The 27,542-nt window shown below is 40.0% G+C and overlaps 1 protein-coding gene across 2 annotated transcripts in view; it reads left to right on the forward strand.

Moving 5' to 3' along the window:
• Positions 1–27,542, forward strand: part of TENM1 (teneurin transmembrane protein 1) — a 319,040-nt gene that overhangs the window by 50,123 nt on the left and 241,375 nt on the right. For both annotated transcript variants that reach the window (XM_087829353.1, XM_087829352.1), the window contains exons 3-5: positions 8,800–8,952; positions 24,942–25,141; positions 26,395–26,605. In XM_087829353.1, coding sequence (XP_087685479.1) covers positions 8,800–8,952; positions 24,942–25,141; positions 26,395–26,605 — 564 coding nt within the window. The remainder of the gene's footprint in view (positions 1–8,799; positions 8,953–24,941; positions 25,142–26,394; positions 26,606–27,542) is intronic.

Here is a 27,542-nt window from a genome sequence, read left to right on the forward strand (position 1 = left end):
TTTTCCCTTTTTGGCTTTTTATTTTGAAATAAATTTAGATTTACAGAACAGTTGCAAAGCTGCACAGAATTCCTGTACACCTGTCACTCAGCTTCTGCCAGTGTTAACATCTTGTATAACCAGAGTACAATTATGAAAAGTAAGAAATTGACAGTGGTCTGATGCTGTTAACTCAGCTGAGACTTTAATTCTGATTTCTCCAGTTTTTCCATTACCTTTTTTTCGGTTCCATGATTGTCTTTGGGATCCCACACTGCATTTAGTTGTCATGTCTCTTTAGCTTTCTCCAAACTGACAGTTTCTCAGCATCTGTCCTTTAGATTCTCACATAGGATTTTATAGTATCCCAGAGATGGATATATTGGTGGTTCTTTTTTTGTTTTGCTCTATTAACAGTCATTGTATGAACAAGGCTATAGTGAATTTGCTCACGCACGTCCCTTTGTGCATATAGTGTTATTATTTTAGTACAGATTCCTAGAATTCCTTGCTCAAGGATTTTTCCAAATTTAAATTTTCTAGATACCACAAAATTGCTTTGCAAACACACTTTACCACTTCACAGTCTTATGAGCATTAGATCAGCGGGCTCTCCCATTCCCTCGCTGCCAGGCGCTGAGCTATATGTACCAGGGATAGAAAAATGAAGAAAACATGGTCCCTGCTCTTTGGATGCTTAATAATGATGAGCCCAACATGGAAACAAATACCTGCATTATAACATGGTATGTTCACTAAAAGAGAAACATCACATCCCCATGAAATGTTCTGGATAGTCGAGGTCAGCACTGTCCAATAGAAATACAGTTTAAACCACATACGTAATTAAAACTATTGTACTAGTCACATCACCAATGTAAAAAGAAAAGTGAAATTACTTTAAATAGAAATTTTACTTCATTGAACATATATCCAAAACATGATTGTTTCAACATATAATCCATATAAAAATGATTAATTGGATGTTTTACATTCTTTCTTTCATGCTAAGTCCCCGACTCTGGCCATATTTTACGTGCTTGATAGACACACGTGGCAGGTGGCTACCGCACTGGACAGTATGGACCTAAGTCGTTGAGCACATATTTTCCATATTTACCTCTGAAACATTCCTATGGTCTCTCCCTTTTAAGTGAATGTTTGCCTTTTGAAGGGGCGTGGAAAGGGGAGGCATTATCAATCGTGAATATGACTAGAGACCATCAGTCCTACTTAAGAGAAGCGAAGTCCAGCATCCTAACAGCGGGCGCAGGGCAATGACTGCTGGAGGCGCAGCCTATAGAAACGTGCGATTTAAGAGCTGCCCCTGGCCCGGCCGGGCGTGGCTCAGCGGCTGAGCATCGACCTGGGATCCAGGCGATAGGGGTTCGATTCCCGGTCAGGGCACAGGCCTGGTTGCGGGCTTGATCAACGACTCTCTCATCATTGATGTTTCTCTCTCTCTCCCTCTCCTTTCCTATCTCTGAAATCAATAAAGATATATTTAAAAAAAAAAAAAAAAAAAAAAAAAGCCCCCGGAGTCACGCAGCCTTGAGATTCAAGGTATTTGGTTAAGCTTGGCAAGGGGACAGTGAGATAATCCATTTGTTACCTTAACTTTGTAATCAATTTATAATTTCAGAGCATAGCTCTTTGCACTTGGATAAAACAAAAAAGATAAAATTATAAAATGTACAGGGCTCGGCACTCAGGCACCTGTGTTGGGAGAGCTGTAGGGGCTGCCGTTCTTTTTCAGCTGGAAAGCTCCTACTCCTGGAATACCTACACAGGCATACACTTCTTCCCAGCCGTTGAGTTTCGGTACAGCCCTCCCTGAGACATCTCGATAGTGCCCATCTCTACTCATTGAGGATGTATATTTTTATGTGTGTCTGTAAGAAAAAGACCTTTGATTTTGTTTGGGGCCAGGAGCACTTATATTAGATCCACTATTACCAGCCATCCTTATTTTTAGGTACATGTTTTGGTATTTGTGATTTTAGTTGTATTACTTTCTTTCTGTTTGTGGTTTATTGGTGACCAGTTTGTGAAGTTGCTTAAGGCACAGAGATGACAGGATTCTGGGTCCAATCTTTCTGTGTCTGAGTTTTCCTAACACTCTTCTTCTTGGCTGAGCTGCAGTTGCACTGGGCTCCTTAGTGTTCCTCACACAATCCTTATAAGACTCAGTGTTTTAAGTAACTGCTGTTCCTCCAGGAAGGTACTTCAACTAGATACTCATTTAAATCTTGATTCAAATACTACCTCCTTTAAAAAAAAAATATATATATATATATATATATGTCTTTATTGATTTCAGAGAGAGGAAGGGAGAGGGAGAGAGAGAGAAACATCAGTGATGAGAGAGTCATTGATGGGCTGCCTCCTGCAGTCCCCTAACTGGGGATGGAGCCCTCAACCCAGGCATGTGCCCCTGACTGGGAATCGAACCCCTATCACCTGGATCCTAGGGCGATGCTCAACCGCTGAGCCATGCCCGGCCAGGCAAATATGACCCCTCCCCGAGGCCTTCCCTATCCACTCTTATTTTTTCTTCATAGCATTTATAACCGCCTGACATGATTTTATGTATGTGTTTCTTTCTTCCCGTACAGCTCTGTTATGTTAATTACATCATATTTGTTGTCTGCCTACTTAACCCACCACCCTCTCATATGACTTCTGAAAGGCTGGAGATTTTTTAAAAATTTATTCCCTGCTGTACACTTAGAGAAAAACAGCACCTGGTACAAAGTAGGTACTCAAAAACTGTTTGTTGAATCAATATATGAATTTAACACAGCCCTATTTGTTCATTACTGGTATACCCTTAATTCTAGCCAGTTGGGTCATAATATTTATACTTTGATTTGGGGGACTTGCCTAAAGAGTGTGGCTATAAACACACAGCAAGGATCTGGATAGGAATCCACCAGAAACTGTGGACTCTGTCTTCTTCATTCTCTAGCCAAGGTTGATACACAACCAGCGTGTGTCCTTGTTAGGCTATATTGGTTGTTTATGTCCAATATCCATATTGGCCAACCAGTTCCTTTGCCGTTCTGGCTGTTAAGTATTTTTATTACCTTTTCTTGTATTCTCAACATTCCCAGTATGCCCAGATATGTTTTGAAAATACTTAATGAATCAATAAATACATCTCATAGTGGAATTACTACCATATCTTTTTTGTTGTTGTTGTTCTCCTCACACGTGCCAACCACAGAGATCCTGTCCTGGCCAAGCTCATCCCCAGGATGGCCCTAATGCCCCTCAGAAATGCCAGCCTGAGAAAACGAAAGGCTGCCAGAAATACCCAGCTGTCACCTAAAGGCAGGGCCCGGCCCGCCGGCCCGCGTGTCCCCCCCCAGCCTCATTCACGAGCCCCGCCCGCCCGTTCACAGCACAGGTCAGGTGCGGCGTCAGGTGAGGTCTCGCCTCGGCTGCAAGACTCCCCAAGGTTTCCCTGCGCCCGGGGAAGGCGGGCGTCCTCCCCAAGGCCCACAGGTCCCCCGGCCACCCGCCCCGCCCCAATGCGCTCCGTGCTCCCTGCCCCCATCCCTCCTCCTCCCCGCCCGCAATGCGCCCCATGCTCCCTGCCCCCCACCCCTCTCATCCTCCCCGCCCCCAATGCACTCCGTGCTCCCTGCCCCCACCCCTCTCATCCTCCCCGCCCCCAATGCGCCCCGTGGTCCCTTCCCCATCCCTCTCATCCTTCCCGCCCCCAATGTGCTCCGTGCTCCCCGCCCCCAATGCGCTCTGTGCTCCCTGACCCCCATCCCTCTCCTCCTCCCTGCCCCCAATGAGCCCCGTGCTCCCTGCCCCCACCTCTCTCATCCTCCCCGCCCCCAATGCGCCCTGTGCTCCCTGCCCCCACCCCTCATCCTCCCCGCCCCCTTGCTCTCATCCTCCCGGCCTCCTCGCTCTCCTCATCCTCCCCGCCCCCTACCTCTCTCATCCTCCCCGCCCCCAATGCGCCCTGTGCTCCCTGCCCCCACCCCTCTCATCCTCCCCGCCCCCAATGCGCCCCGTGGTCCCTTCCCCATCCCTCTCATCCTCCCCGCCCCCAATGCGCTCTGTGCTCCCTGCCCCCCATCCCTCTCCTCCTCCCCGCCCCCAATGAGCCCCGTGCTCCCTGCCCCCACCCCTCATCCTCCCCGCCCCCTTGCTCTCATCCTCCCGGCCCCCTCGCTCTCCTCATCCTCCCCGCCCCCTACCTCTCTCATCCTCCCCGCCCCCAATGCGCCCTGTGCTCCCTGCCCCCACCCCTCATCCTCCCCGCCCCCTTGCTCTCATCCTCCCGGCCCCCTCGCTCTCCTCATCCTCCCCGCCCCCTACCTCTCTCATCCTCCCCGCCCCCAATGCGCCCTGTGCTCCCTGCCCCCACCCCTCATCCTCCCCGCCCCCTTGCTCTCATCCGGCCTCCTTGCTCTCCTCATCCTCCCCGCCCCCTACCTCTCTCGTCCTCCCTGCCCCCCACCTCTCATCCTCCCCGCCCCGCACCTCTCTCATCCTCCCCGCCCCCAACCCTCGATCTCATCCTCCCCGCCCCCAATGTGCCCCATCCTCCCTGCCCCCAACCCTCGCTCTCCTCATCCTCCCCGCCCCCAATGTGCCCCATCCTCCCTGCCCCCAACCCTCCCTCTCCTCATCCTCCCCGCCCCCAATGTGCCCCGTCCTCCCCGCCCCCAACCCTCGCTCTCCTCATCCTCCCCGCCCCCAATGCGCCCCGTCCTCCCCGCCCCCACCCCTCGCTCTCCCCGCCCGCCCCGCGCTCACTTCTCTCAGCCGCGCAGAGCTCCGGGCACGTCCCCCGCGCGCGCGTGGCCCCACAGGGCGCTCTGCCCTCCAGAGACGCGCGCTGCGTCCCCCAGGCGCGCGCCATCTTCTCTGCCTCCTCCGCCCCTCCGCTGACCCACCCCGGGCCCGGAGCGGTGGGAGCCCCGCGGCGGCCGGTGGCTCGGGCCCCGCGCTCCGCAGGGCCGCCCCGAGGCCGACGACGCCGAGGCCTCCGCGCGGGCCTCCCGCCGCCCCGCAGCGCCTCACGCCGGCCCGCAGCCCCGCACGGCCCGCCACCCCGCGACTCCGGGACCCCGCCATATCTTTCTAGTGGTGTGTCGGTATGTCACATATGTCAACATAGTTTTATTCATTGGTCTCCGTGTGAGCAAAATATTATGTTCTTCTTATAGGGCTCAAACACGAGTTGTTTAGTTCCCTCGGTTTACCCTGCACAGAAGTGCAGCGTTTTCCTTCCTGTCACAAGTTCAGTTAGGAGGAGAGAAAAGTCCAGTAGCCTGCCGTCATAGCCATAGCCTGCAGCAAGTAAGGTACCCTTCTTTAGGCATACGAATAGACATTACAGGCAGCTTGTTGTCTGAAAAAGACATAGTAAACTCGAAAAATAACAAAGCTTCAGCACCCTCAAAGGGTGCTCTGCTCAATGTGCCCGCGCCTCTGTGCCTTGATTGGCTGGAAGCAGTTCATTTCATTTGATGGTGAAAAATTAATCTTTACCTTATTATGTTGAAGTGATTCTCAGCCATGCATTTTCTGTCTCACTTTTGAGAGCCCTCAGGAAACTGGCTTTACTTAAGTAAAGTATATAAAATAGCCCCCTTGATCTTCAGAATGAGAACTGCTGTGCCTTTTGTTCCTCATGGCTCATCTAATTCAGAAAAGCAACTGAACCAAAGGAACCAAACACATTCTCACTATCGTGTTTAATATACATCGTATTGAAAGTATTTGTGGGGCAGAATAGACCAGATTTTCTATAAAACTGATAAACAGCTTTAAATGGAGCAGGTATGTTAAACCAACCATACTTTGCATCTTTTGGCAAGATAATCTGAGATGTCACTAACACAGCTTTATTAGCATGCCGTACTGTGCCTCACTTAGAACCACTATGATTTGAGTTTCACTTGTTTCCAGTAATTGCAGCAGAAATTCATCAGGCAGCACTGGCCTTCATCCAAAGAAAAGAGTGTAAACCAATTAAATGCTTAAATTTTAAAAGATAAATTAGAAGGTGGGTATTAGAAATATCTTTAGCTCCAACTCCAAGTGGATGAATGATTTTTAAATAGGCTTTCTGGCTGGCTTTCCTGTTCTCAGTCGCTAATTCATGTATCATAGATGAGTGGTAGACATACAAATTAGCACCTTTCATTCTGCCTAAGCACATAAAGAAAAATATGAGATGGCTTATGAACAGATGCACTTTTTTTCCCCCCTTTTGGTAAGATTTGGTTGATGTTGAAAATTGCAATGAGAAAACAGATAGAAGGATTTCCCCAGCTTCCATCCTAGGCACTATTGCCTCCTAGGCCTCTCTTCCCTCAGCTACTTCATTCACTCCAGCAACTTCAGCTGCTCCCTCTGTGTGTATATGAATCTGCAGTCTTCTTCTAGCCTTAATATTTCTCCAGAACTTCAGACCTCCAAACCTGTGTTGACCATCAATCCCTGGAACCCAGCATCTCCAAAGATGAATTTATTGTATTCCTCCCATCACCCCATCCTAAATCTATGAATGCTTCCACCGTACTTTCAGTTACTCAGGCTCAAAGCCTTAACCAGTTCGAATTTCTCCCTTCCCCTCATGTTTTCCTATGCCCCCTCCCACACCTACACATAAGCATGTGCATGCAGGAACATCCACATACAAACACGGACACAGAGCTTGTTGCCAAATGCTGAGATAACATTCATGCAATTTCTCCTTAAGGAATCTCCTTCTTTGCATTCGCACGGCTGTTGCTCTACTTGAGACACTCATTTCTCACCTAGATTATTGTAATGCCTTCCCAATTTGTGTTCTTATCAAATCTTTAGGCCTCCCATTCATTCTTCTCCCCACTACTACGGGATTTATCTTTCTACAAATGGTGCTCTGATGATATCATTTATTTGCCTAGAAACCATCAGTGCTCCCCATTGCTATCAAATTAATCTTCCTAACGTAAACTGATTATATCACTCATCTGTTCAAATAGCAATGCCTGCCCGTTTCCTAGTAAATCGAATCCTAGTATCTTAAGTGTGGCATTCAGTGCCCTCCACAATTCAGCCCTAACCTACCCTTCCAGCCTTAACTTCCACTACCAACTACACATAGCTAACTTGGACCAAACCCCAGCAACTTCCTTTGCCTCAAAGACATGTGGTGCTTTACAAAATCATTTTGTGTACAACCTGCCCCTTTGCCCCACCCGCTGCTGTCACCTACACATCCTTCAAGATCCATCATTATATCATCTCTGATTGGCACAGCCAATTTTAATCTATTGCTCTTTTAATCCATTTCTTTTAAAAACAAAAATTTCTTTTCCCCCATATGGCAAACATCGCACATATTCACTGAAAAAAAAAAACAGACAATACAGAAATCATAAAGAAGAAAATTAAAACCCTCCATCAGCCCTCCATGCTGTTATCATGATGCAGTACAACCTCCCAGCCCTTTCTTCCAGACATCAACACGTTTACACACACACACACACACACACACACACACACACACACACACGATATAGATTGTACTATTCATACTGTTTAGTAGCCTGATGATTTCATTTGATGCATTATAAATATTTACCATGCCAATATGTAGTCTTTTGCAACATGATTTACTAGCCATGTAATCTTGTATTATTTATAACATCACCAGTTATTTAATTAATCTCTTTTTTATGAATATTTAGATTGATCAAACTTGGTATTAGTTTTAAATAGTACAATGAATAGCTTTGTAGTTTAGTTTGATACACACTCATAGTTAATTCATAGAAATTGAATTGTTGGGTAGAAGAGTAAGCCAAGTTTTTAAGATTTTTTTTTTTTTTAAACTGGTACCACATTGCCTTCCCAGAAGGTGATTTTTTAAAAATACTCTCATCAAGACTTGGCCATTGTTGCTCAGTGGTTAGAGCATGGCCCCCACACACTGAAGGGTTGTGAGTTCAATTCCCGATCAAGGACATGGATCTGGGTTGCAGGTTCTATCCCTGGACCCAGTTGGGGTGCGTGTGAGAGGCAACCAATCGTGTCTCTCTCACATCGAAGCCTCTCTCTCTCCCTCTCTCTCTCTCTCTCCCTCTCTCTCTCTCTCTCTCTCTTTCTCCTCCCCTCCCTCCCTCCCTCCCTTCCACTCTCTCTAACATTGGAAAAATATCCTTGGGTGGAGATTAACCAAAAAATAAAAAAAAAAATGCTCTCATCAAGAGTGTATGAGAGTACCCTTTTCCTGCACGCTGATCAACACTGAGTATTTTTAAATCCTCTGATAGCAATTTGAACTTGTATCGTGTCAGTTATTTCGCATTATATTATAGCTCTTTTATACTTGTATTGCTTCCAACTCCTACCTTAATAGGCATCTAGATTTTAACATCTGCAGCAGCTATCATAAGACCTTGTGTTTCTAGGCACTCAGGAAGTATTAGGTGAACTGAATTGAATCCGAGGCATAGTGCAGGTCTCCCATATTCTCACAATAGCCTGTCCACCATCACTCTGCAGTTTCCATATGCAAACCAGAGGCATGCCACTAAGGGAAATGTAAAAGGAAGGGGTCACGGCACTGAGTAGCGGGGTTCAATCCCATTGTAGTTGTTTAATTCGTACTCCAAGTTCTAATCCTCAAAAATCTTAACAGCTACTTAGAAAAGTGGCTACAGGTATGATGCAGTTCAAGTTGCTTGGACTAACTATAAGAACACTGATCACAATGTTTTTGGGTGCAAAGGGACAGTCGGTTTAGAGATCTGTGTAGCGAGTCTGGAGTAAATTCACATATGGCTTCTTTTCTTGCAGCAGTGCATTTGTTCGGCCTGACTTGGCAGTTGCAACCGGTTGAAGGACAGCTCTATGAAAACGGAGTTAGCAAAGGGAACAGAGGGACCGAATCCGTGGATACCACTTACTCTCCAATTGGAGGAAAAGTTTCCGATAAATCAGAGAAAAAAGGTACAGTGATCAAAGTGATGCATTGATTATTGATTACTTCTCTTTTAATTTGGTCATTAGAGCCAAATCTGGGACAGGCTCACTTCACATTAAAATTCTTGATCACTTGAAAGAAGTCTTCCACGTGAACAGAATAAATACATGTAAATGGCTTCTGAAAGCGGATTTTCCTTTCTCTAGTGCCTTGAGTATAAACCAATTAAACTTTTCAAATATGTTGGCAATTTTGAAAATAGATAAATATTTACTGGATGGAGATTTCAATACAATGGAAATTGCATTTCACATATAACTACCCTGAAGCAACATGGGATTTTGATTAAGTTCTCGGTGTCCAAGCCCAGCATTTATATATAACATTTTACAAAGGGTATATGGAAATTTCTTCTGTTTATAATAAGAAAAAGCCTCTTATGCTTAATATAAGGGTGAATGTTTATGTCAAAGTGTGGAAACATGAATTTTTTCTAGTTAGGGGACATGAATTCTTCCTGGTTGAAGAAAAGAAAAGAGCACTTTGAGTACTGAATTGTTAAATTTAAACCACATAAGCTTGAACTGCCTGACTCATTTACAATAAATGCCACAGTACCAGCTCTCCCAACACCTTATTCACGTTGAATGATCTTAATATTAATATATAAGCATTGAAAATAGATGGAAGTTTGTATTATAATTTCTCTTGAAATAGGGTTCAGTACAGAGGGACTTGGGCCACGTTCAATTCAAAAAGTAAAAAATTGAAAACAAAATGTATAGCTAGCACTATGCTAAATATTTTTAGATCATATACAGGGTGTCCCAAGAAAATGTATACACAGTTTAACAACCAATAGCTCAATTCTGAAAATGAAATGTATTTTAATTTCATGATTTTAATAACACTGCCTTTATTATTATTCAAAGTGTGTACACATTTTGGGGGGACACCCTGTATAAACATATGAGTGAATGAATGATCCAAAACCTACCCTCAGAAAGCTTACAATTTTATAGGGGTGGTAAGAAAATTTTATTTTGGTTCACTAGTTGCAAATAAAATATTTCATTTTCTAGTTGTTTGGGTTTGCTACTCATTACTTGTGTTTTTAGTTTCTTTGGGTGATCATTCGTGGGTATTGTTCTGTTTTTGTTTGCTTTTAAAAAAGTAACTTTGCTTTTGTCTATGCCTCAGTTAAAATTAATGATAGGGATTAGGAAAACATGGTTTGTTTCAGTTTTCAATTCACGATGCAGTTTGCTTTATTTAGAAATATTGTTTCTAGCCCAGACTGACCTTTCCTAACAATTTTACTGTTGCTGCTGAAAGGGTTTGAGGGTAGTATAAGGGTCACAGGTGGCAGAGGAAAGGGTTCTCAGTACTCTTGGTCTTGGACTTTTTCTCCCTTCTCTCCTACTATTCAATTCCTTTATATCATCTGCAAGTACAAGAACCACCACTTCGTATCATATGCCTGGGGGCTTCTTGCCATTCACACTGAAAATCATGAATTAGCTGTTTGAGGAAAATTAAATGTGCAAGACAGCAGAAGGTCATCACATAGTTGTGAAGGGCTTCAGACAGGCCTTCCCAAGAGCTGCCAGTTGGACATGTGGATCATTTTGAGCTGAAGACAATTGAGACCCTGCAGCCTCAAGAGAAACTTTTACCTCTCCCTTAGAGAATTTAAATTTGGGGCCTTGCTCATAATAAGAGTTATCACCAGAAATAACTTTTTATGACCTATCTGTAGGGCAGGGCAAACTTCTAATTACTGAACATCTGCTCTTCTTGTCATCCTGCAAATTACCCTCCTCCCCTCTGAAGCTTCAGGGCATCCTACCTCTCCCTTAGCAAGGAATGTCATATACCTTGTTTTGTCTTCTGTCTCTGAACCTCTCATGTAGGTTCCCATACATACCAAATTAATTAAATCTCTTTATTTTCTCTTGTTAATTTGTCTCATGTAGACTTAATTATTAGACCAGCCAAAAGAACCTAGAAGGGTCGGGAAAAATTTCTTCCTCCCCCAACAGTTGTCATTAGAGCATATTCAGTTCTGTATTTTAGCTCAGATCTAAATAATTCTTTTTTTTTTTTTTTTAATTCTCACCTGAGGATATATTTTTCCATTGCTTTTCAGAGCGAGTAGAAGGGAGAAAAGGAGGGAGGGAGAGAGAGAGAGAGAGAGGGAGACATCGATGTGAGAGAGACACACCTACTGGCTACCTCCTGCACGCGCCCCAACCAGGGAGGGCCAAGCCTGCAACTGAAGCATGTGCCCCTGGCCAGAATAGAACCTGGGACCCTTCAGTCTGCAGGCTGACACTCTGAAGGGGAGCAGAATTTGTCACCCCCAAATTTGCCTCTGTGTTATAAGGATTATCATGAGCTGAAAAGAGACAGCATAGAGAGACAATGAAACACTTTGCAAATTACATCTTACCGGGAAATTACAAATATAAAACAGATAAGAGCCACATTTCTCTTGATGAAATGGGGGGAGGGGCAGATTCCTGCCACACTTTTCCCTCCCTTCCCCCTTTTATTTCTTTGTTCTCCATTCTCTTCTCAGTTGCTAAGGCTTTGACAAATGCTGGGTGAAACTCAGTAGGACTAGCTCATTGCTAAAGTGTATGCATTGAGTCAGTGAATTCGAAATCTGCTGTTAAGGAAGGACAATTAGCTATTCTGAGTAAAAGTAGACATATTTTTGCAAAAGGGGTATACTCCTGGAAAGTGCTTGAACTGCATGTCTGTAGAATTTGTAAACCACACTTGCCATTTAAAGTACTTGTGGAGAATTCTGTTGTAATTCAAATAATTAATTCCCAGTTTCCTGCCTTATAAATTTGGATTTTGACATGTATGTAACAATAACAGTCTGTACTTAGAGAGCATTTACAATTTCAAAATACTTTAATGGCTTTTATCCACATAACAGTTTTATGCTGTAGCAGCTAATTGTTAGCCTTGTTTTACGTTGAAAAGGAAAACATAAGAAGGTTAAGTGACTTGCCTGGCATAATCGACTTAACTATAGGCAGAGCTTAGATTAGGAGCCAGTCTCTCCTTACTATTAGCTCAGCACACATCTTTGGGCCTTTTCTTTTGAAAAACATTTTTTCCTCAAAGCCAATTGTTTTAGTAACAGCTGTCTTGATTAAAGATCTCAATGCATATAGCCAAATGCATATCCCTACCCTAAGAGTATTTGCAAATCTTTGATTTGCAAAACCAAAGGTCTAGGTTCAGCAAGCACCCTCCTCCTCCTTAACGCAGAACACACACACACACACACACACACACACACGTATGCATGCACACACACATGCAAGTACCCTTAGGAACTGAAAGTTAAACAACCGTAGAAAATGTACCTTTTATCACCTCCTTTCATCACAGGAGGGGTGCGTGCACACGTGTTGCTTAATTTTTGGCTTTTTTTTTTTTTAACTTGCAAACTAGTTACAGTGCAGGCAATGTATGCAATGACAGTTGTGGACCTTGAATAAGAGGTTGAATTCTAAACTTACTTAGTTTCACTCATATTTAGTTCACAGACCCAGTCAGTAGATAAAGATTCATTTGTTTCATGGCACTGCACCACAAACCAAGAGCCGCACCAGCCCCACCCAGCTAATCATGGTGAGCTTGGATAGAACAATGTCTTGCAGTCTAATTCTGTGGTTCTCCAATATTGGCTCATAGGAGATGTGGATATTAAAATGCACTCAGCTACCCTTCGAGTCAACCCAGAGTTTCAGTATCTTTTACTTAAAGGATATTAGAGCCCAGGACATTGTGGTAGAATTGGGAATAATTCATATAAGCACAACAAACCACATGAATAAAATAGTAGTAGAGCACTAACAAAGACAACAGTGTTGGGAGTGTAACATTATTATTGTTAAACATTGATGGCAAGTTACAGTAAATGTCTCCTATAATGCTATATAGATGTTTTCCTAACACAAGGTTTCAGGGGGCCCAGCTAGAGTACTGCAGCTTGTTTTCAACTATATTAAATCACTTTATCAATATACTTCAGTTTTAACAAAAGCTTTTCTAAAGCATGCTGGAGACCTTGCTTCTAAAACAGATTTATGGAAAGGGTTCACTATGCTAAAAGGCAAACTTATTTACGGTATAAAAAATTCATGTTAAATGTTCCTGGTCATATATGTTTAATGTTTCATTCTTGTTTCATTCTAATCCTCATTTTACTTTTTATTTTTTTAACTAATACACACCTTTTCTGCGATGCCATAAGGAATGTTTCTGTCCTGTGGCCCCTCTAGCCCAGTAGCCTGCATCTGACAGGGCGCTAAGGGGCACGCTGCAGAATGGCATATTTATCCTGCTGGATTAGTCCTTCAGAAGCTGGGGGAGCTTACCATAACATCTTTATAACATCTTAGTTTTTTGGAAGAACCAGGCCATTGTAGAAATTTATCAGCCATTCATATGTCTAGTTCTGTTGAGTATCCATTTATATCTTTCAGCCTCGATTACTTTTGGAGGAATTTCAAACATTTAGTAGCTTTTTCATGAAGTCAAAGGTGATTGCACTATGTAAACTATACATTTGAGAATAAAGTCCTTCAGTTCCAGGATTGAATGCCCAGGCCTGCATTTTCCCTTTGTACAGCTTTGACAATCCCGTAGAAAATAATCACACATTCTTTCTCTGCCTTCACCTTTCTAATATTAAGAGCCTTTGGTTTTCCTTCTGTACTCTCCTTGTAACTCCTATTTTCCCTTTGTCATTGTAGTTGCCTTTTCCTGTCTCCATTATTATATATCTTACTGAAGGCATCCTGACCAGAACCGTACACAGATACCATCATCCCATAGCCAGTGGTTTAGAGAGAGAAAAGTAAAAATTTGGATCATAAGAGAAATAATTTTTGACCACCTCACCTCAGACCCTTCATTAAAATAATATCAAGGGGGGGGGGGAAATCTTAATATTCAGAAACATAGAAGCCCATTCTTTTTAATGATATACTAGTCAAGGAGCTATTTTTACTGGACTGAGTACTTTGGAAGGTTAACAAATGAAGCAGAAGACATAGATTTTGCCCTTGAGAAAGTTCCCATTAAATAGGAGAGCTGGAAGAAACATGCCTGTATGTGCACACACAATGCAAAATATTGTGTAACTGTCGTACAGAAAGAGAAATAAAATAGCTAGGTGACTAAGAGGCTTAAAGGAAAGAAGATGAAAAAATGACTGTTATCATAGAAGTAGTTTGAGCTGGGCCTTGGGAAACAAGAAAAACCCACCCCAGCTGACCTTAAAGAGTACATATTTAGGAGAATGGAATAATAGAGTATAAGGGCGAAGTGCAGATGGTAATGGCCTTCCCCTCCCTCCCTCCCTCCCCCTCCCCCCCCTCCCCCCTCCTCCCCCTCCCTCCCCTCCCTCCCTCCCTCCCTCCCTCCCTCCCTCCCTCCCTCCCTCCCTCCCTCCCTCCCTCCCTCCCTCCCTTCCTTCCTTCCTTCCTTCCTTCCTTCCTTCCTTCCTTCCTTCCTTCCTTTCATTTTTCTTAAAGAAGAGAGGTTTGTGCTTGTTTGAAGACAATGAATAAGAAAACTATAGAAAGGGAGACATTGAGGATGCCAGTAAGAAAGGACATAAGAAGGGACCAGAGTCCCTGAGTAGGAGAGAAATGGAGGGAGGAGCCTCAGACATAAACTTGGACACTAAATTGTATGGCATGCTGAGTATGAAACTGGCATTTTGATATTTTGAAAATCAGAAGGTAGGGGTTCCAAGAGAGGGCACAATTAGGGTTCAATAAGTGCTATGACCTATTATGATTATTGTTACTCTTATTATTATTACTGTCTGTAATGAATTTTGTTTGTGAGAAGTTTTAATTTGATATTATTGAAGATTTTCTGGGTTCCAAAAAGGTAGAATTCAAAGGCTGTAGCAATATGACAACCCATGAGAACTGACTACCTCTCTTTCCCAGGCACAAGATGATATACAACCTTTTCATTACTCTCAACTCTAGTATAAGTGGGTCATAATATATTATCTTTATTAAATATCTAGTAAGTCAATGGCGAGAGTTTAGACAGATGTGACTGCCCTGTCCTCTGGGGACCCATTCTAAGATACAAAAGAAGGAGCTAGGTAAATTGATCTATTGATCTATGACCAGCTGTCCTGCCACCATCCCAAAGTCCAGAATGATTTGATTATAATAACTTACATAAAACAAATATCTAACATTGTATAAAAATATAGAAAATAAGCATCACTGCTGTGTACTACCAATTACACGTTCTAAAAAGACTGGCCAGGACACAGTTCAGCTTCTGGGTAACAAGTGACCTTCTGAAAACACTTGGAAACACACCGGCACTCTTGTGACAGTGTATGAAAGTGTGTGTGTGTGTATATGTGTGTGGGCTCTACACGCCAATTTATAACTTCTAACCATATTTCTTGTAACATCTTTGTTGAGATGTAATTTTACATACCATATAATTCACCAATTTAAAGTATATGATTCATTGATTCTTAGTATATTCAGAGTTGTGTAGCTATCACCATTATTTAATTCTGGAACATTTTCATCATACCAGAAAGAAACCTCATAGTCTTTGGCAGTCATTCCATATCCTCACCTCTCCCCAGCCCCTGGCAACCACCAGTCTCCTTTATGTTTCTGTATATTTGCTAATTTGTATATTTCATACAACGTGTAGCCATTTGTGTCTGGATTCTTTCACTATGCATAATGTTTTCAAGGTTTGTCCATGTTGTAGCATGTGTCAGTACTTCATCCCTTTTTATGACTGCATCCTATTTCATTGTATGGGTATACCACCTTTTGTTTCTCCATTCATCAGTTGATAGATCTTTTGTGAATTTTCACTTTTTTGATGTATTATGAATAATGCTGCTATGAATACTTATTTAAAAGTTTTTGTTGGAACATCTGTTTTCAGTTATCTTCAGTATATACTGAAGTGTGGAATGGCTAGGTCATATGGTAATTCTATGTTTAATTTTTTAAAGAACTGCCAAACTGTTTTCCAAAGAAGTTGCAACATTCTATGTTCCCACTAGCAGTGAATGAAGGTGACCGTTTCTGTACATCCTTGTCAACACTTCTTATTGTCTTTGGTTTTTATTTTAGCCTAGTGGGTGTGAAGTGGTATCTCATAGTGCATTTAATTTGCATGCCCTTGACAACTAATGATATTAAGCTTATTTTTCTGTACTTGTTGGCCATTTGTATGTCTTCTTTGGAGAAATGGCTATGCAGATTCTTTGCCCATTTTTCAATAGGTTTGGCTTCTTAAAGTATACAAGTCTCTTATCTGATGTATGATTTACAAAAATGTTCTCCCATTGTGTGGGAGAAAAAAGGCGGTCTCTCATTTTCTTGATGGTGTCCTTTCAAGCACAAAAGTTTTTAATTTTGATGAAGTCATATTTATCTATTTTTTTCTTTGTCATATATGCTTTTGATGTCATATCTACGAAACCATTGCCACATCCAGTGTCACAAAGATTATGCCTACGTTTTCACCTGACAATTTTATAGGTTTACTCCTTAAATTTAGATATTTGGTCTATTTTGAGTTAATTTTTGTGCATAGTGTGAGGGAGTGATTCAATTTCACTTTTTTGCTTGTGGATATCCAGTTGTCCAGTGCCGCTTGTTGAAAAGACTATTCTTTCCTCCATTGAATTGTCTTGGTGCCCTTGTTAGGAAAATCAATTGATCATAAATGTGATGTTTTATTCCTTGACTCTCAATTCTGTTCCACTGATCTCTCTCTCTATATATATGTATATATCCTAATGTCAGTAGCACCTGTCTGAATTACTATAGCTTTGTAATAAGTTTTGAAATCAGAAAGTGTGAGACCTTCAGCATTTTTTTACAGTTCTTTTAGTTTTTCTAGGTCTCTTGCATTTCCATATAAATTTTAGCTCAACTTGTGCATTCCTGCAAAAGTGAGAGTTGGAATTTTGATTGGGATTATATTCAATATATAGATCAGTGTAGGAAATACTGCCATCTTAACAATAGTGAAATTTGTTGATCCATGAACATGGATGTCTTTCCATTTATTTAGGTCTTCTTTAATTCCTTTCAATGATGTTTCGTATTTCTCAGTGTAAGTCTTGTAACTTCTTTTGTTAAATGTGTCCCTAAGTGTTTTTTGGTTTTGCTTTTTAATTCTTACTCAAGGAAATGTTTTCATTGATTTTTTTTTTTTTTTTTTTTTTTTTTTTTTTTTTTTTTTTAGAGAGAGAGAGAGGAAGGAGAGAGAAAGAGAGAAATAAACATCAATAAACGAGAGAAATTTCGATTGGTTCCCAGGCACACCTCAACTGGGGATCAAACCTGCAACCTAGATATGTGCCCTGACCAGGAATCGAACCGACCACTTTTTGGTGTACAGGACAACACTCTAACCAACTGAGCCACCTGGCCAGGGCTCTGTCCCTAAGTTTTTCATTCTTTTTGATGATATTATAAATGAAAAATTTTCTTTAATTTCATTTTTGGATTTTTCATTGCATGTATTCATATTCATTAAGTTTTGAATATTATTTTTGCAAATGGCAATATTATTTTTAAGAAGGTATTTTATTCCATGTTGACCCATGACTCTGAGTATATGTTTGAACATGTAACAATGTGATGATAAATTTGAGTTTTATATCAATTCTTGTTTCACCAATTAAATTCAAAGAGATAGGCTACTTCCTGTACCATTGGTAATCAGTATACTGAGATTCTGCAAACATAATTTATATTTTACTGTGTGAGATTATATGTCAAGTCAAGAGAGCCTAAAATTTGGAAACTAATTTTTGTGAATACTGTATTACTTAATGGTCAATAGACCACACCAGAGGAACTGGGAAACTTTAAATTTTTTTACGAAAGTAGAAGTTATTGCAATGAAATTTAAAGAAATCCTTCTCACAGGAGAATTATGTATTTTAAATTATATGTTCAACAAATAGATATACAGAGTCAATATGCAATTAAAAATTCGTCCTATAATTAAGGGTAAGATTTTAACAGTTCCACTTCACTTCTGACTGAGAAGATGTATACAGCACTAAATAAGCTACTGTCCTGGAATTTGAAGTCTTTCAGTGTCTGTACCTAACTCTTTACACTTACACAATAATGTATTTCTCAAGTGTAAGATTAGTTAATGGACTTTTGTACACAATCAGCTATCTATTGTCAATGTCAGTAAGACAGAGGGATTTATTTCTAAACATATTTTATTTACAGTTAATTCCCAAAGGTCTTTGTGTGCAGATGGTTTCAATTCTACTCCCACTGTATCTTGTACTGAAATGTCAGAATAACTTATCAACATTACTAAATAAATGATCAAGCTTACTATTTTATTAATTCATACAAACAATATTTATCAAGTGCCTATTATGCACAAGGTTTATTCTTCCTTTTCTTTCTCCCGCCTACTCCTGGGTTATATAATAGGTATGAAAAGCCATGTGTCATACACAATCTGGAATATGTGTCCCTGAAGAATTGAGAGTTGAATACACATTTCTCTTCAACAGTTCATAGAAGGAAAATGATACAAGGCCACATAAATGGAAGGGATAGGTTTACACTGTCCTTTTTTCATCTCTTCACTGCTTTTGATCACAGGGAGAAGAGGTTGATTTCACTTCCCCATTTTGTTTCAAGCACTGATATTCTAAATTTCACAAAGGCTTGTTACTGGGAAACAATTATTATATTTGAAGGAACACAAAGAGGATGGTACATAAATCATGAAACACACTAGGACTAATTCAGGTGAAAGGCCATGCCAAAGTAATTTGATTATGCCTTTTGAAGATTTGGAATGTGCCATAGGGTGACATGAAGGGCAGATATGATCTTAAGGTGTATTTCTTTGGACAACATTTCCTTTATTTTTAAAGGAGTATCTTCTTAGCTTAGATAATTTTCATGGAATTTGAAAATGTCTTTAGAAGGCTGCTAAGATTACTGTCATGGAGAATACCACAGCCTTTAGCCCTAGTCATTTTTATATAAGGACCTGACAGTGAAATCTCTTTCATGACCATGTGTCAGTATCTTCTACTAGCGTTCCACTGAGTTGTATACAGAATCACTGAATACAGCATGCCTGGCTATATTAAGTAGGAAAAATAAGTGTATATGTCCAGAATGTAGTTATTTCCCCACTATCTGATAAAGACCATGTTATTAATAATCATATTATTAGTATTTTAGGTATGTGTCTAAGTCTAGATATAATGAAGCCTTGATTTAGCCAATACAGCCATTGCATGCAGTGTCTGTCATCAATTCCACGCCTCTGTGTTTACCTTCAGGTGGCTTGACCTTGTCTTCTTGAACTTAACACCCATCAGTTAGTTTGCCATCCTTCAGCACAGCCTGTCTGCGTTGTTTTTTCCCACTCAGCAACCGGTGCTTGTGTTATAACCAAAAAAGAGAGTACTTAGCTCAAACTAAATTTGTGGATATTGGTGAGACTGTGATAACTACAGTACCACAAAGTATTGTATAATCCGTGGCTCCCTGCAATCCATCTTGGATTTGTGAAAGGAAGTTACTAGGAAATACAGTGTTCCTGAGCCTTCTGATATGCTTCAGTAAAACAAGTGATCAAATGAAAATCAAAACATGAATATTACGAAAACCGTACCTTAGTGCTATACACATTTTAACTTTGCTGCTGCCAATTTGCAAATGAGGAATCAAAGTTAATGTTAAGTTTGGCCAAAATTATTCCACTTACCCATATTGATGCAGAATTTCTTCCTAAAATCACATTACATGCTGTTTTTCTTTTTTTTTTTTTTCTTTTTAAAATATGTCTTGATTGATTTCAGAGAGAGGAAGGGAGGGGGAGAGAGGGATAGAAACATCAATGATGAGAGAAAATCATGGATCAGCTGCCTCTCATAAGGCCCTCTGGGGATCAAGCCCACAACCCGGGCATGTGCCCTGACCGGAATCTAACCTTGACCTCCTGGTTCATGGGTCGATGCTCAACCACTGAGCCACACTGGCCTTGCCCATGCTGTTTTTCTGCACGAAACTTTTTCCTTTTTAGTTTCCCACTTTGAGTTACATTAAGAAAATAATGAAATAATAAAGAAACTAATAATCACTACATTGTAATTCATAACTAATTTAGAGAGAAAATAAAATGGGGCCGGCTATTTAGTGATCTAAACTACTAACAGGGTGATACTTTCCTTTCTGATGCACTGAGCTCTAAAAGGTTAGAGGCTGTGAAATTTTCCATCTGTAAGCTGTGAGAATCCCTCTTCTCTAATACCAACTCACTGCAACTAGCTTGCTTTGTTATTTGTATTTAAATTACAGTCCACATGTTCATTCATGTTGTCATTTCTCTTCGCCTACCTTGCCTTAGCTATGATGCAAACTCTCAAAGGGTAAGACCATCTTCTGTTAAAATTATTTTTATAAATGTCTTACGATTCTATGCTTCAGATATTTAGCAATGCTAATAACCAGGAAACTCCAGCAACATAACTTCACAAGTTTCTTTTGATTTAGTGAATAACATTTAAGTAGCCTCATTATGCAATATATGGTGCTATAAAGTGCAGACAGAAGAGATGGTATAGCATTTGGTAAGGCTCGTATATAAAGGTTAATGTCCATCAGCCAGTTTCGCCTTGATTTTTTAGAAATGACAGTGTCTGTATTCATTAAAGGCTGTTTGCAGCACCTTTAAAATAGTGTTTGCTAAACTTAAATCATTTAAAATTGTTTGATATTTGTAATATTGTTTGCATGACCGAATGATGCATGTTATGAAGCAATAAAAGCCCCCAATGAGGAAAGCAGTTGGACAAACTGGACATTAAATTGAGAACAGAAGTAAATGTCCACATAAACACGGCCTCTTAATTGCCTGCTCATTGAAGACATTTGTCAACTTCAGGACTTTAAGAGTTAATGTATAATCAACCCTTTGGGGACCAACCTGTTCTTTCTGACGGGAAAAAGTAGCTTTCAGTGAAAAATAAGGTCCTCAGTTGGTCATTCATCATCTCAAAGGGCATATTTTATTATAAATGTCAATTCCACAAAATTATGTGTCCTGTAATACATAATTATGTTCAGAATTGCATTTGAAATGTATTATTAACAGTTAACAGTGAACATTCTTAAAATAGTTATTACTCTTGGCCTTAACACAAAAAGCAGTAATGGAGGTATTTCAGGGAGCTAAAAGCTATAAGGCATTGGCCTCTGAATAAAGCCACTGCAGGTGTGTTTCTTAATGGGGAGTTAATTTTCCAGCGAATGAACACAAAGGACAGAGACCATGTGTGTTTTTAAACTGTGTTTGGCATGGAGAAGGAGATGATGGCTGAAAAATATAAAGGCGGTGTGGAGTGAGGCCAAATTGAACTTTTCCTCCTGAGGCTAATCCTCTTTGCTCAAGATCAAGGCAATCCTCTTGTATCCGGTATCCCTTTTCACCCCAACCACCACATAACAAAGAATGCCACAGAAATATATATTAAATTAGCACATCAGAAATCACTAAAGAAGATGGCAATAAATTACAAAGACCTGATTATCCAAACTGACCCTCCTCTCACACAAACCATCTCCTTCTAGCATTCTTGTTTTTACTACCAACACTGAGTCACCGAAACTCACAATTATGGGGTCAATTCCAACCTTCCCTTAGCCCCCACACCTAGTGTCCCGGTGTCCGAAGAACTTCGCCTCTTCGTCTGTGGGCTGTGGACCACTCAACATGGGCATTAATGGGAACTTGTTAGAGGTATCAAATCTCAGACCAACTGAATCATAATTTGCATTTTAACAAGACCCCCTCTTATGCCCACTCAGTTTTGAGCCGCGCCGCTCTGCTATAGGATCTTCCTTTACATTGTCTTTCTTCTTTCCTTTTTCTTCCCTTTTCTTCCTGGGGAAATAACTTTTTATTGTTATAATTCTGTTTTAGATACATTTTGTGTTTTAAAAAAACACATGTAATTTGATTTTACTTTTTGATTCTGAATGATGGTTCTTTTGTTTTAACACATGTTTCGTTCCTTGCTCTTTGTTTTAATTATAAGTATAGATATATGAAAGCTATCTTCCTACTTTCATGTTTTTTAATTAACCATTTTAGTCTGGGCCTTCCCTTTCTTGCTTTTGTTTAAACTATTTTTATCTCAGTATTATTTTCTCTATGCTAGTTCAGAAAATGATTGCTTTGCTTTTTGATATTTATACTTAAAATTGCAATCAGATTTTTAAATATATAGTACATTAATTAATATTTGTACCATTCTTCAGGATCACCCACTCTTACACTTCCCAGATACTATGTGATTGTTTTTCACTTTATTGAAGAATAACTGACGACTATAGTTGTATTATATTTAAAGCGCACAACATGATAATGTGAGGAACACATACATTGTAAAATAATTACCAAGATCAAGGTAATTAATACATCCATCACCTCACATAGTTAACACAGTCAACTCCCTTTGTGCATGGTGAGAATGTTTAAGCTTGACTTTCAAGCTGTAGTTGCCATGCTGTACATTAGATTCTCAGAACTTCTTATTACTGGGAATGAACCCTTTCACCTATATCACCCCATTTGCCCCTCCTTCCAGCCCTGGCAGCCACCATTCTATTCTCTGTTTCGATGAAAATCATTTTGGTTTTTTTTTAGATTCCACATATAAGTGATACCATTCAATACCGGTCTTTGTTAGGCTTAGGCTTATTTCACTTAGCACAATGCCCTCTAGGCTCATCCATTTTGTTGCAAATGTCAGAATTTCCTTCCCTTTTATTCTATTTTGTGTACGCGTGTGTGTGTGTGTGTATGTATCACATTTTTTTATCCATTCATCCATTGAAGGTCTTTTAGGTTATTTCTATATCTTGGCTATTGGGAATAATGCAGCAATGAACTTGGGTGTGCACATATCTCATTGGGATCCTTATTTCTGTTTCTTCCAATATATAACCAGGAGTGGGATTGCTGGATCATACAGTAGTTCAATTTTTAATTTTTTTGTGGAACCATTATTCTTTTCCAAAATGACTCTACCATTTTACCTTCCCACCAACAGAGTATAAGGCTTCCCTTTCCTCTACATTCTCAATAACATTTATTATCTCTTGCCTTTTTGATAATAACCAACCTAAAAGGTGTGAGTTGATATCTCATTGTAGTTTTGATTTGTATTTTTGCAATGATTAGTGATGTTGAGCACCTTTTCATATACCTATTGGTCATTCGTGTGTTCTTTGGAAAAATGTCTATTCAGGTCTTTTACTCATTTTTTATTTGAATTATTTGCTTTTTTGTAATTGAGTTGTATGAGTCTTTATATATTTTGGATATTAACCTCTTTTCAGATATATAGCTTGATAACATTTTGTCCCATTCTGTAGGTTGCCTTTTCAATTTATTGATTTTTTTTTCCCTTTGTTGTGCATACTCTTTTTTAAATTTATTTTTTCTTTATTTTATTTTTTGCATCACCATTTATCCCCTTTATACACTCTTCCACCTTCACCCCCACCCCCCCGCCTCCGGCAATCACCATACTGTTATCCATGTCCATGAGTTCTTTCTCTTTTTTTTTCCTCAGTCCTTACCCCCTTCCCCCACCACTCCCACCCCACCAGAGCTGTCTGCCTGGTCTCTATGAGTCTGCGTCTGTTTTGCTTGTTAATTTAGTTTGTTCATTAAATTCCACATATGAGTGAGATCGTATGGCACTTGTCTTTCTCTAACTGGCTTATTTCACTTAGCATAATGTTTGTTTGATAGAGTCCGACTTATGTTACAGTTGGCTAGAATGTACTTTTTACACATGAACTGTTGGGCCCACCCTAAATTTACACCTTCATGTCATTTCACCTGAATTATTGCCCCATAATTCCTCTATCCTTCTTGTGTTTCCCTGTTTAAATCATCTTATCTTCTGCCTTAAGGTTAGCCTTTCCAATGTATCCAGACCTCTCCACTCTTCTTAAAAACCTTCAGTGGCTTTCCATTCTTTCTTAAATAAACCCTTTAGGACTGACACTCGAAGCCTTATAGAATATGATGCCATCCTTTCCCTCCCATCTGATCTCCAACTGCTCTTCTATATATACACCTTAGCTTTACTGTAACCTCTCCTCTTTGTTTTGGTTCGAGGTGTTCCTTCCATGTGCAACAACTTTCCCAACAGCTCTGTTGAAATCCTTTCCCTCTTTTAAGGCCCATATTCAATACCACATCCCATAAAGACCCTTTTCTGATTCATTCAGTTATTGAATAAATATGTACTTATCACATACTATTTATCCACGTTCTCCTAGTTACTGGGCATAAAGCAATGAACAAAACAGCCACAGCCTCATGGGGCTTATATTGGATTGAGAGAAACCAGGCAACAGACAGTAAATAAGCAAAACAGGTTATATGTTAGGTGATGGTAAGTGCTAAGGAGGAACATAAAGGAAGATAAATAGCATAGGGACAGCTAAGGGTGAGAAGTACCCTCCAACCAAATACCTTCCCCCCTTTGAATAACCAGAGTATTTACTTTCTTTTACAACATGGTTATTTGTGTACTTGTCCTATTTCATCTCTTATATTCAAAGCTCCTTGAGAGCAAGAACTGCATCTAACTCATCTTTGTATCTCTTGCAGCTTCTGAGGCAGCATTCAGTAAATAATGGGTAAAATGAATCAAATGATGAAAATAAATGCAATAGTAGTTTAATAGAAGGGAGAGACTGATATAGTGGTTGGTTAGGGAGGGCTCCTTGGAAAATATTTAATTTGGGTTAAGCTCTGAAAGATGGGTGGTGTGGCGAGGAAGAAAGAGCTTAAGTAAGTCATTTTGATGTATCTGTTCTTGAAAAACTAAAAACTGTTGCGTTATAAGTTAAGATTAATGTTATGTTTTAATTTTGTTTATTTTTAAAACCAGTATTTCAGAAGGGACGAGCGATAGACACCGGAGAAGTTGACATTGGTGCCCAGGTCATGCAGACCATTCCACCTGGCTTATTCTGGCGTTTCCAGATTACTATCCACCATCCAATATATCTGAAATTCAATATTTCTTTAGCCAAGGACTCTCTGCTGGGGATTTATGGCAGAAGAAACATTCCACCTACACACACTCAGGTATTTGATATTACAGGTACTTCTTGACCCTTTCCAAAGGTGGTGGGATGACTAGTTCAGGGTTTGTGACTTGCAACATGCATGGGAGTCAAAGGTGAAGGCAGACATCTTTGCAATGAGCAAATATCCAGAATAATCACACTGAAGCGAATGGAAAAAAATGCCATTAAGAAATCAGGAACCATATTCATCAAAGCAGATTCAGAAAAGGGAGTTGAAGAAAATAGTCTTCAAACTTGAATTCTGTTTCCTGGAACAGGATGATCATGAGCCTTTCCAACCCCCTCATCTCACTTACTATGGTGCCCACACCCCCTTTGCTGGTTCCATACATCTGTGACCCCTTGTCCCAATTAAGGAATGCATATCAATAATGGAAATAAGTAAAAAAGGCAGGTTTTGTCTTATAGGTAGAAAAATTTCCATGTTATTGTTAATAACTCAAACGTGTAACACCTCTATGGTTTACAACGCCCTTCTGTAAATCTTAGCTACCTAATTTCTCTCATTTTCTTTTCCTTATCTCTGTCTTTCATGATCCCATTTGGGGCCCTGCTCCATCTAAGAAGTAGCAGAAGGAATCACAGCCATCTGGGGCTTGCTTTGTTTTCAGCAGATATAACTGCAGCCCAAACCGTACCTTCTGGGTCAGACTAGGCAGGGGATTAGAATGCCATTCAAATGTGACTGTTGAAAAAATGTTCAAGGACACATGTGCTTGTCCACTGATTAGGAATAAAAGGGAGGGTGTCCTTTGACTATCTAAATATGCTACCACAAAAATAGTAAATTATGATGAATGTTCTCAAATTTTGCCTATTTATTCATCTGTTTTTAAATACATAAAACTTTTTAATTTGTAAGGAAGGTCACAGTAACATTTCTGAGGAGAATGTGTGGTTTTAATTATCTTCTATAAGATACTTTAGTAAAATATCAAGATTCTCTAGCATAATACCAAACAGGATATTTTTCTATGTCTTGGTTTATTTCTTTTTAAATCACTGTTTTGAATACTCCAAAACTGAAAGGCTTATAACATTTATAAGTATGGTGGGTTTTTGGGGTTTTTTTTTTTTTCAGAATTTATAATATACTTTTGGGTTTAAATTTACTTAAAAGTATATAACTTCTTCTTCCTCTTTGCCTGCCTCCAAAGCATAAGGGTATGAAATAGAGCAATTGTAGTTAGAGATGTTTGTCAGTCGAGAAGTAAAAGTAGAGGCTCATATTTGTGTTTGTATTTGTTCCAGTTTGATTTCGTAAAACTAATGGATGGAAAGCAACTGGTGAAGCATGACTCCAAGGGCTCTGATGATACCCACCACTCCCCTCGGAACCTGATCTTAACCTCACTGCAGGAGACAGGTTTCATAGAGTACATGGACCAAGGGCCTTGGTATCTGGCATTTTACAACGATGGGAAAAAGATGGAACAAGTATTTGTGTTAACTACAGCAATTGGTAAGCTAGCTGTCTTGGGTATTATTTTGATAGTTATATTATTGACAGTATAACTCTAGAAAGACACAGTCAATGGTTAAAGTAATACAGATGTTATTTAAGCTTATTGCTCATTCTGCCTGAAACTCATTATTCAGGATAGGTCACGATGAGAAAGGCTTATATTGTTGTCATTAATGTGGTTTAAATGCTGATGAAGATTTTTTAAAAGCTCTATTATTTGCTGCTATTTTAGGATACTTGCCATGCACTGTGTTGTATGTTTTCAGTAGAAATAACTACTCTGTCTACATAGAACAACTTCAGTGAAGAAAGGTCTAAGCAGGGGAAGCTCTGTTAATTCATGGTCTATTAAAAACAAAAAGGAAATAAGCTCATATGCATGACCTATGGACATAGATAATAGTGTGGAAAGGGCCTGGGGGGAGGTGGATGCAGGGTGAAGGGGATCAATGAGGGGAAGGAAGGGGGACATCTGTAATACTTTCAACAATAAAGGTAAGTTTAAAAAAGAAAGTTAAAAGGGGAAGTCACAGAAACATATATATAGTGTGTGATTCTGTTCATATAAAGCACTAAAACCTGCAAAACTCAATAAAATTTGTTTAGACAATCAAAAAAAAAAAGAAGCAAATAAGCACCTTTTACAATGGAAAACCTAGCATCAGTCCAGTTCTTCTTTACAATTCCAGATTCTAGAACCAACCTTTAAGGTTTCAAAATACAACCGAGAATATACGGAGAAGAGTCTGAAAGAATAACTTGGGTCGTTCAGAGCCCTTTCTTTTAGAATGTTTGAGTTGAAAAATCATCACAATGGCTCTTTCAGTGTTCTCAGGGTCTTTTAAAACATGTTCTTTTTCATACAGTGTCTTCAGCACTCTTATTCACAGTTCACCCTAGTTACTCACAGACATCTCACTCTTGTCATTTTTTG

Source organism: Miniopterus natalensis, chromosome X (genome assembly GCF_054644295.1).
Source record: "Miniopterus natalensis isolate mMinNat1 chromosome X, mMinNat1.hap1, whole genome shotgun sequence".
NCBI lineage: Eukaryota > Metazoa > Chordata > Mammalia > Chiroptera > Miniopteridae > Miniopterus > Miniopterus natalensis.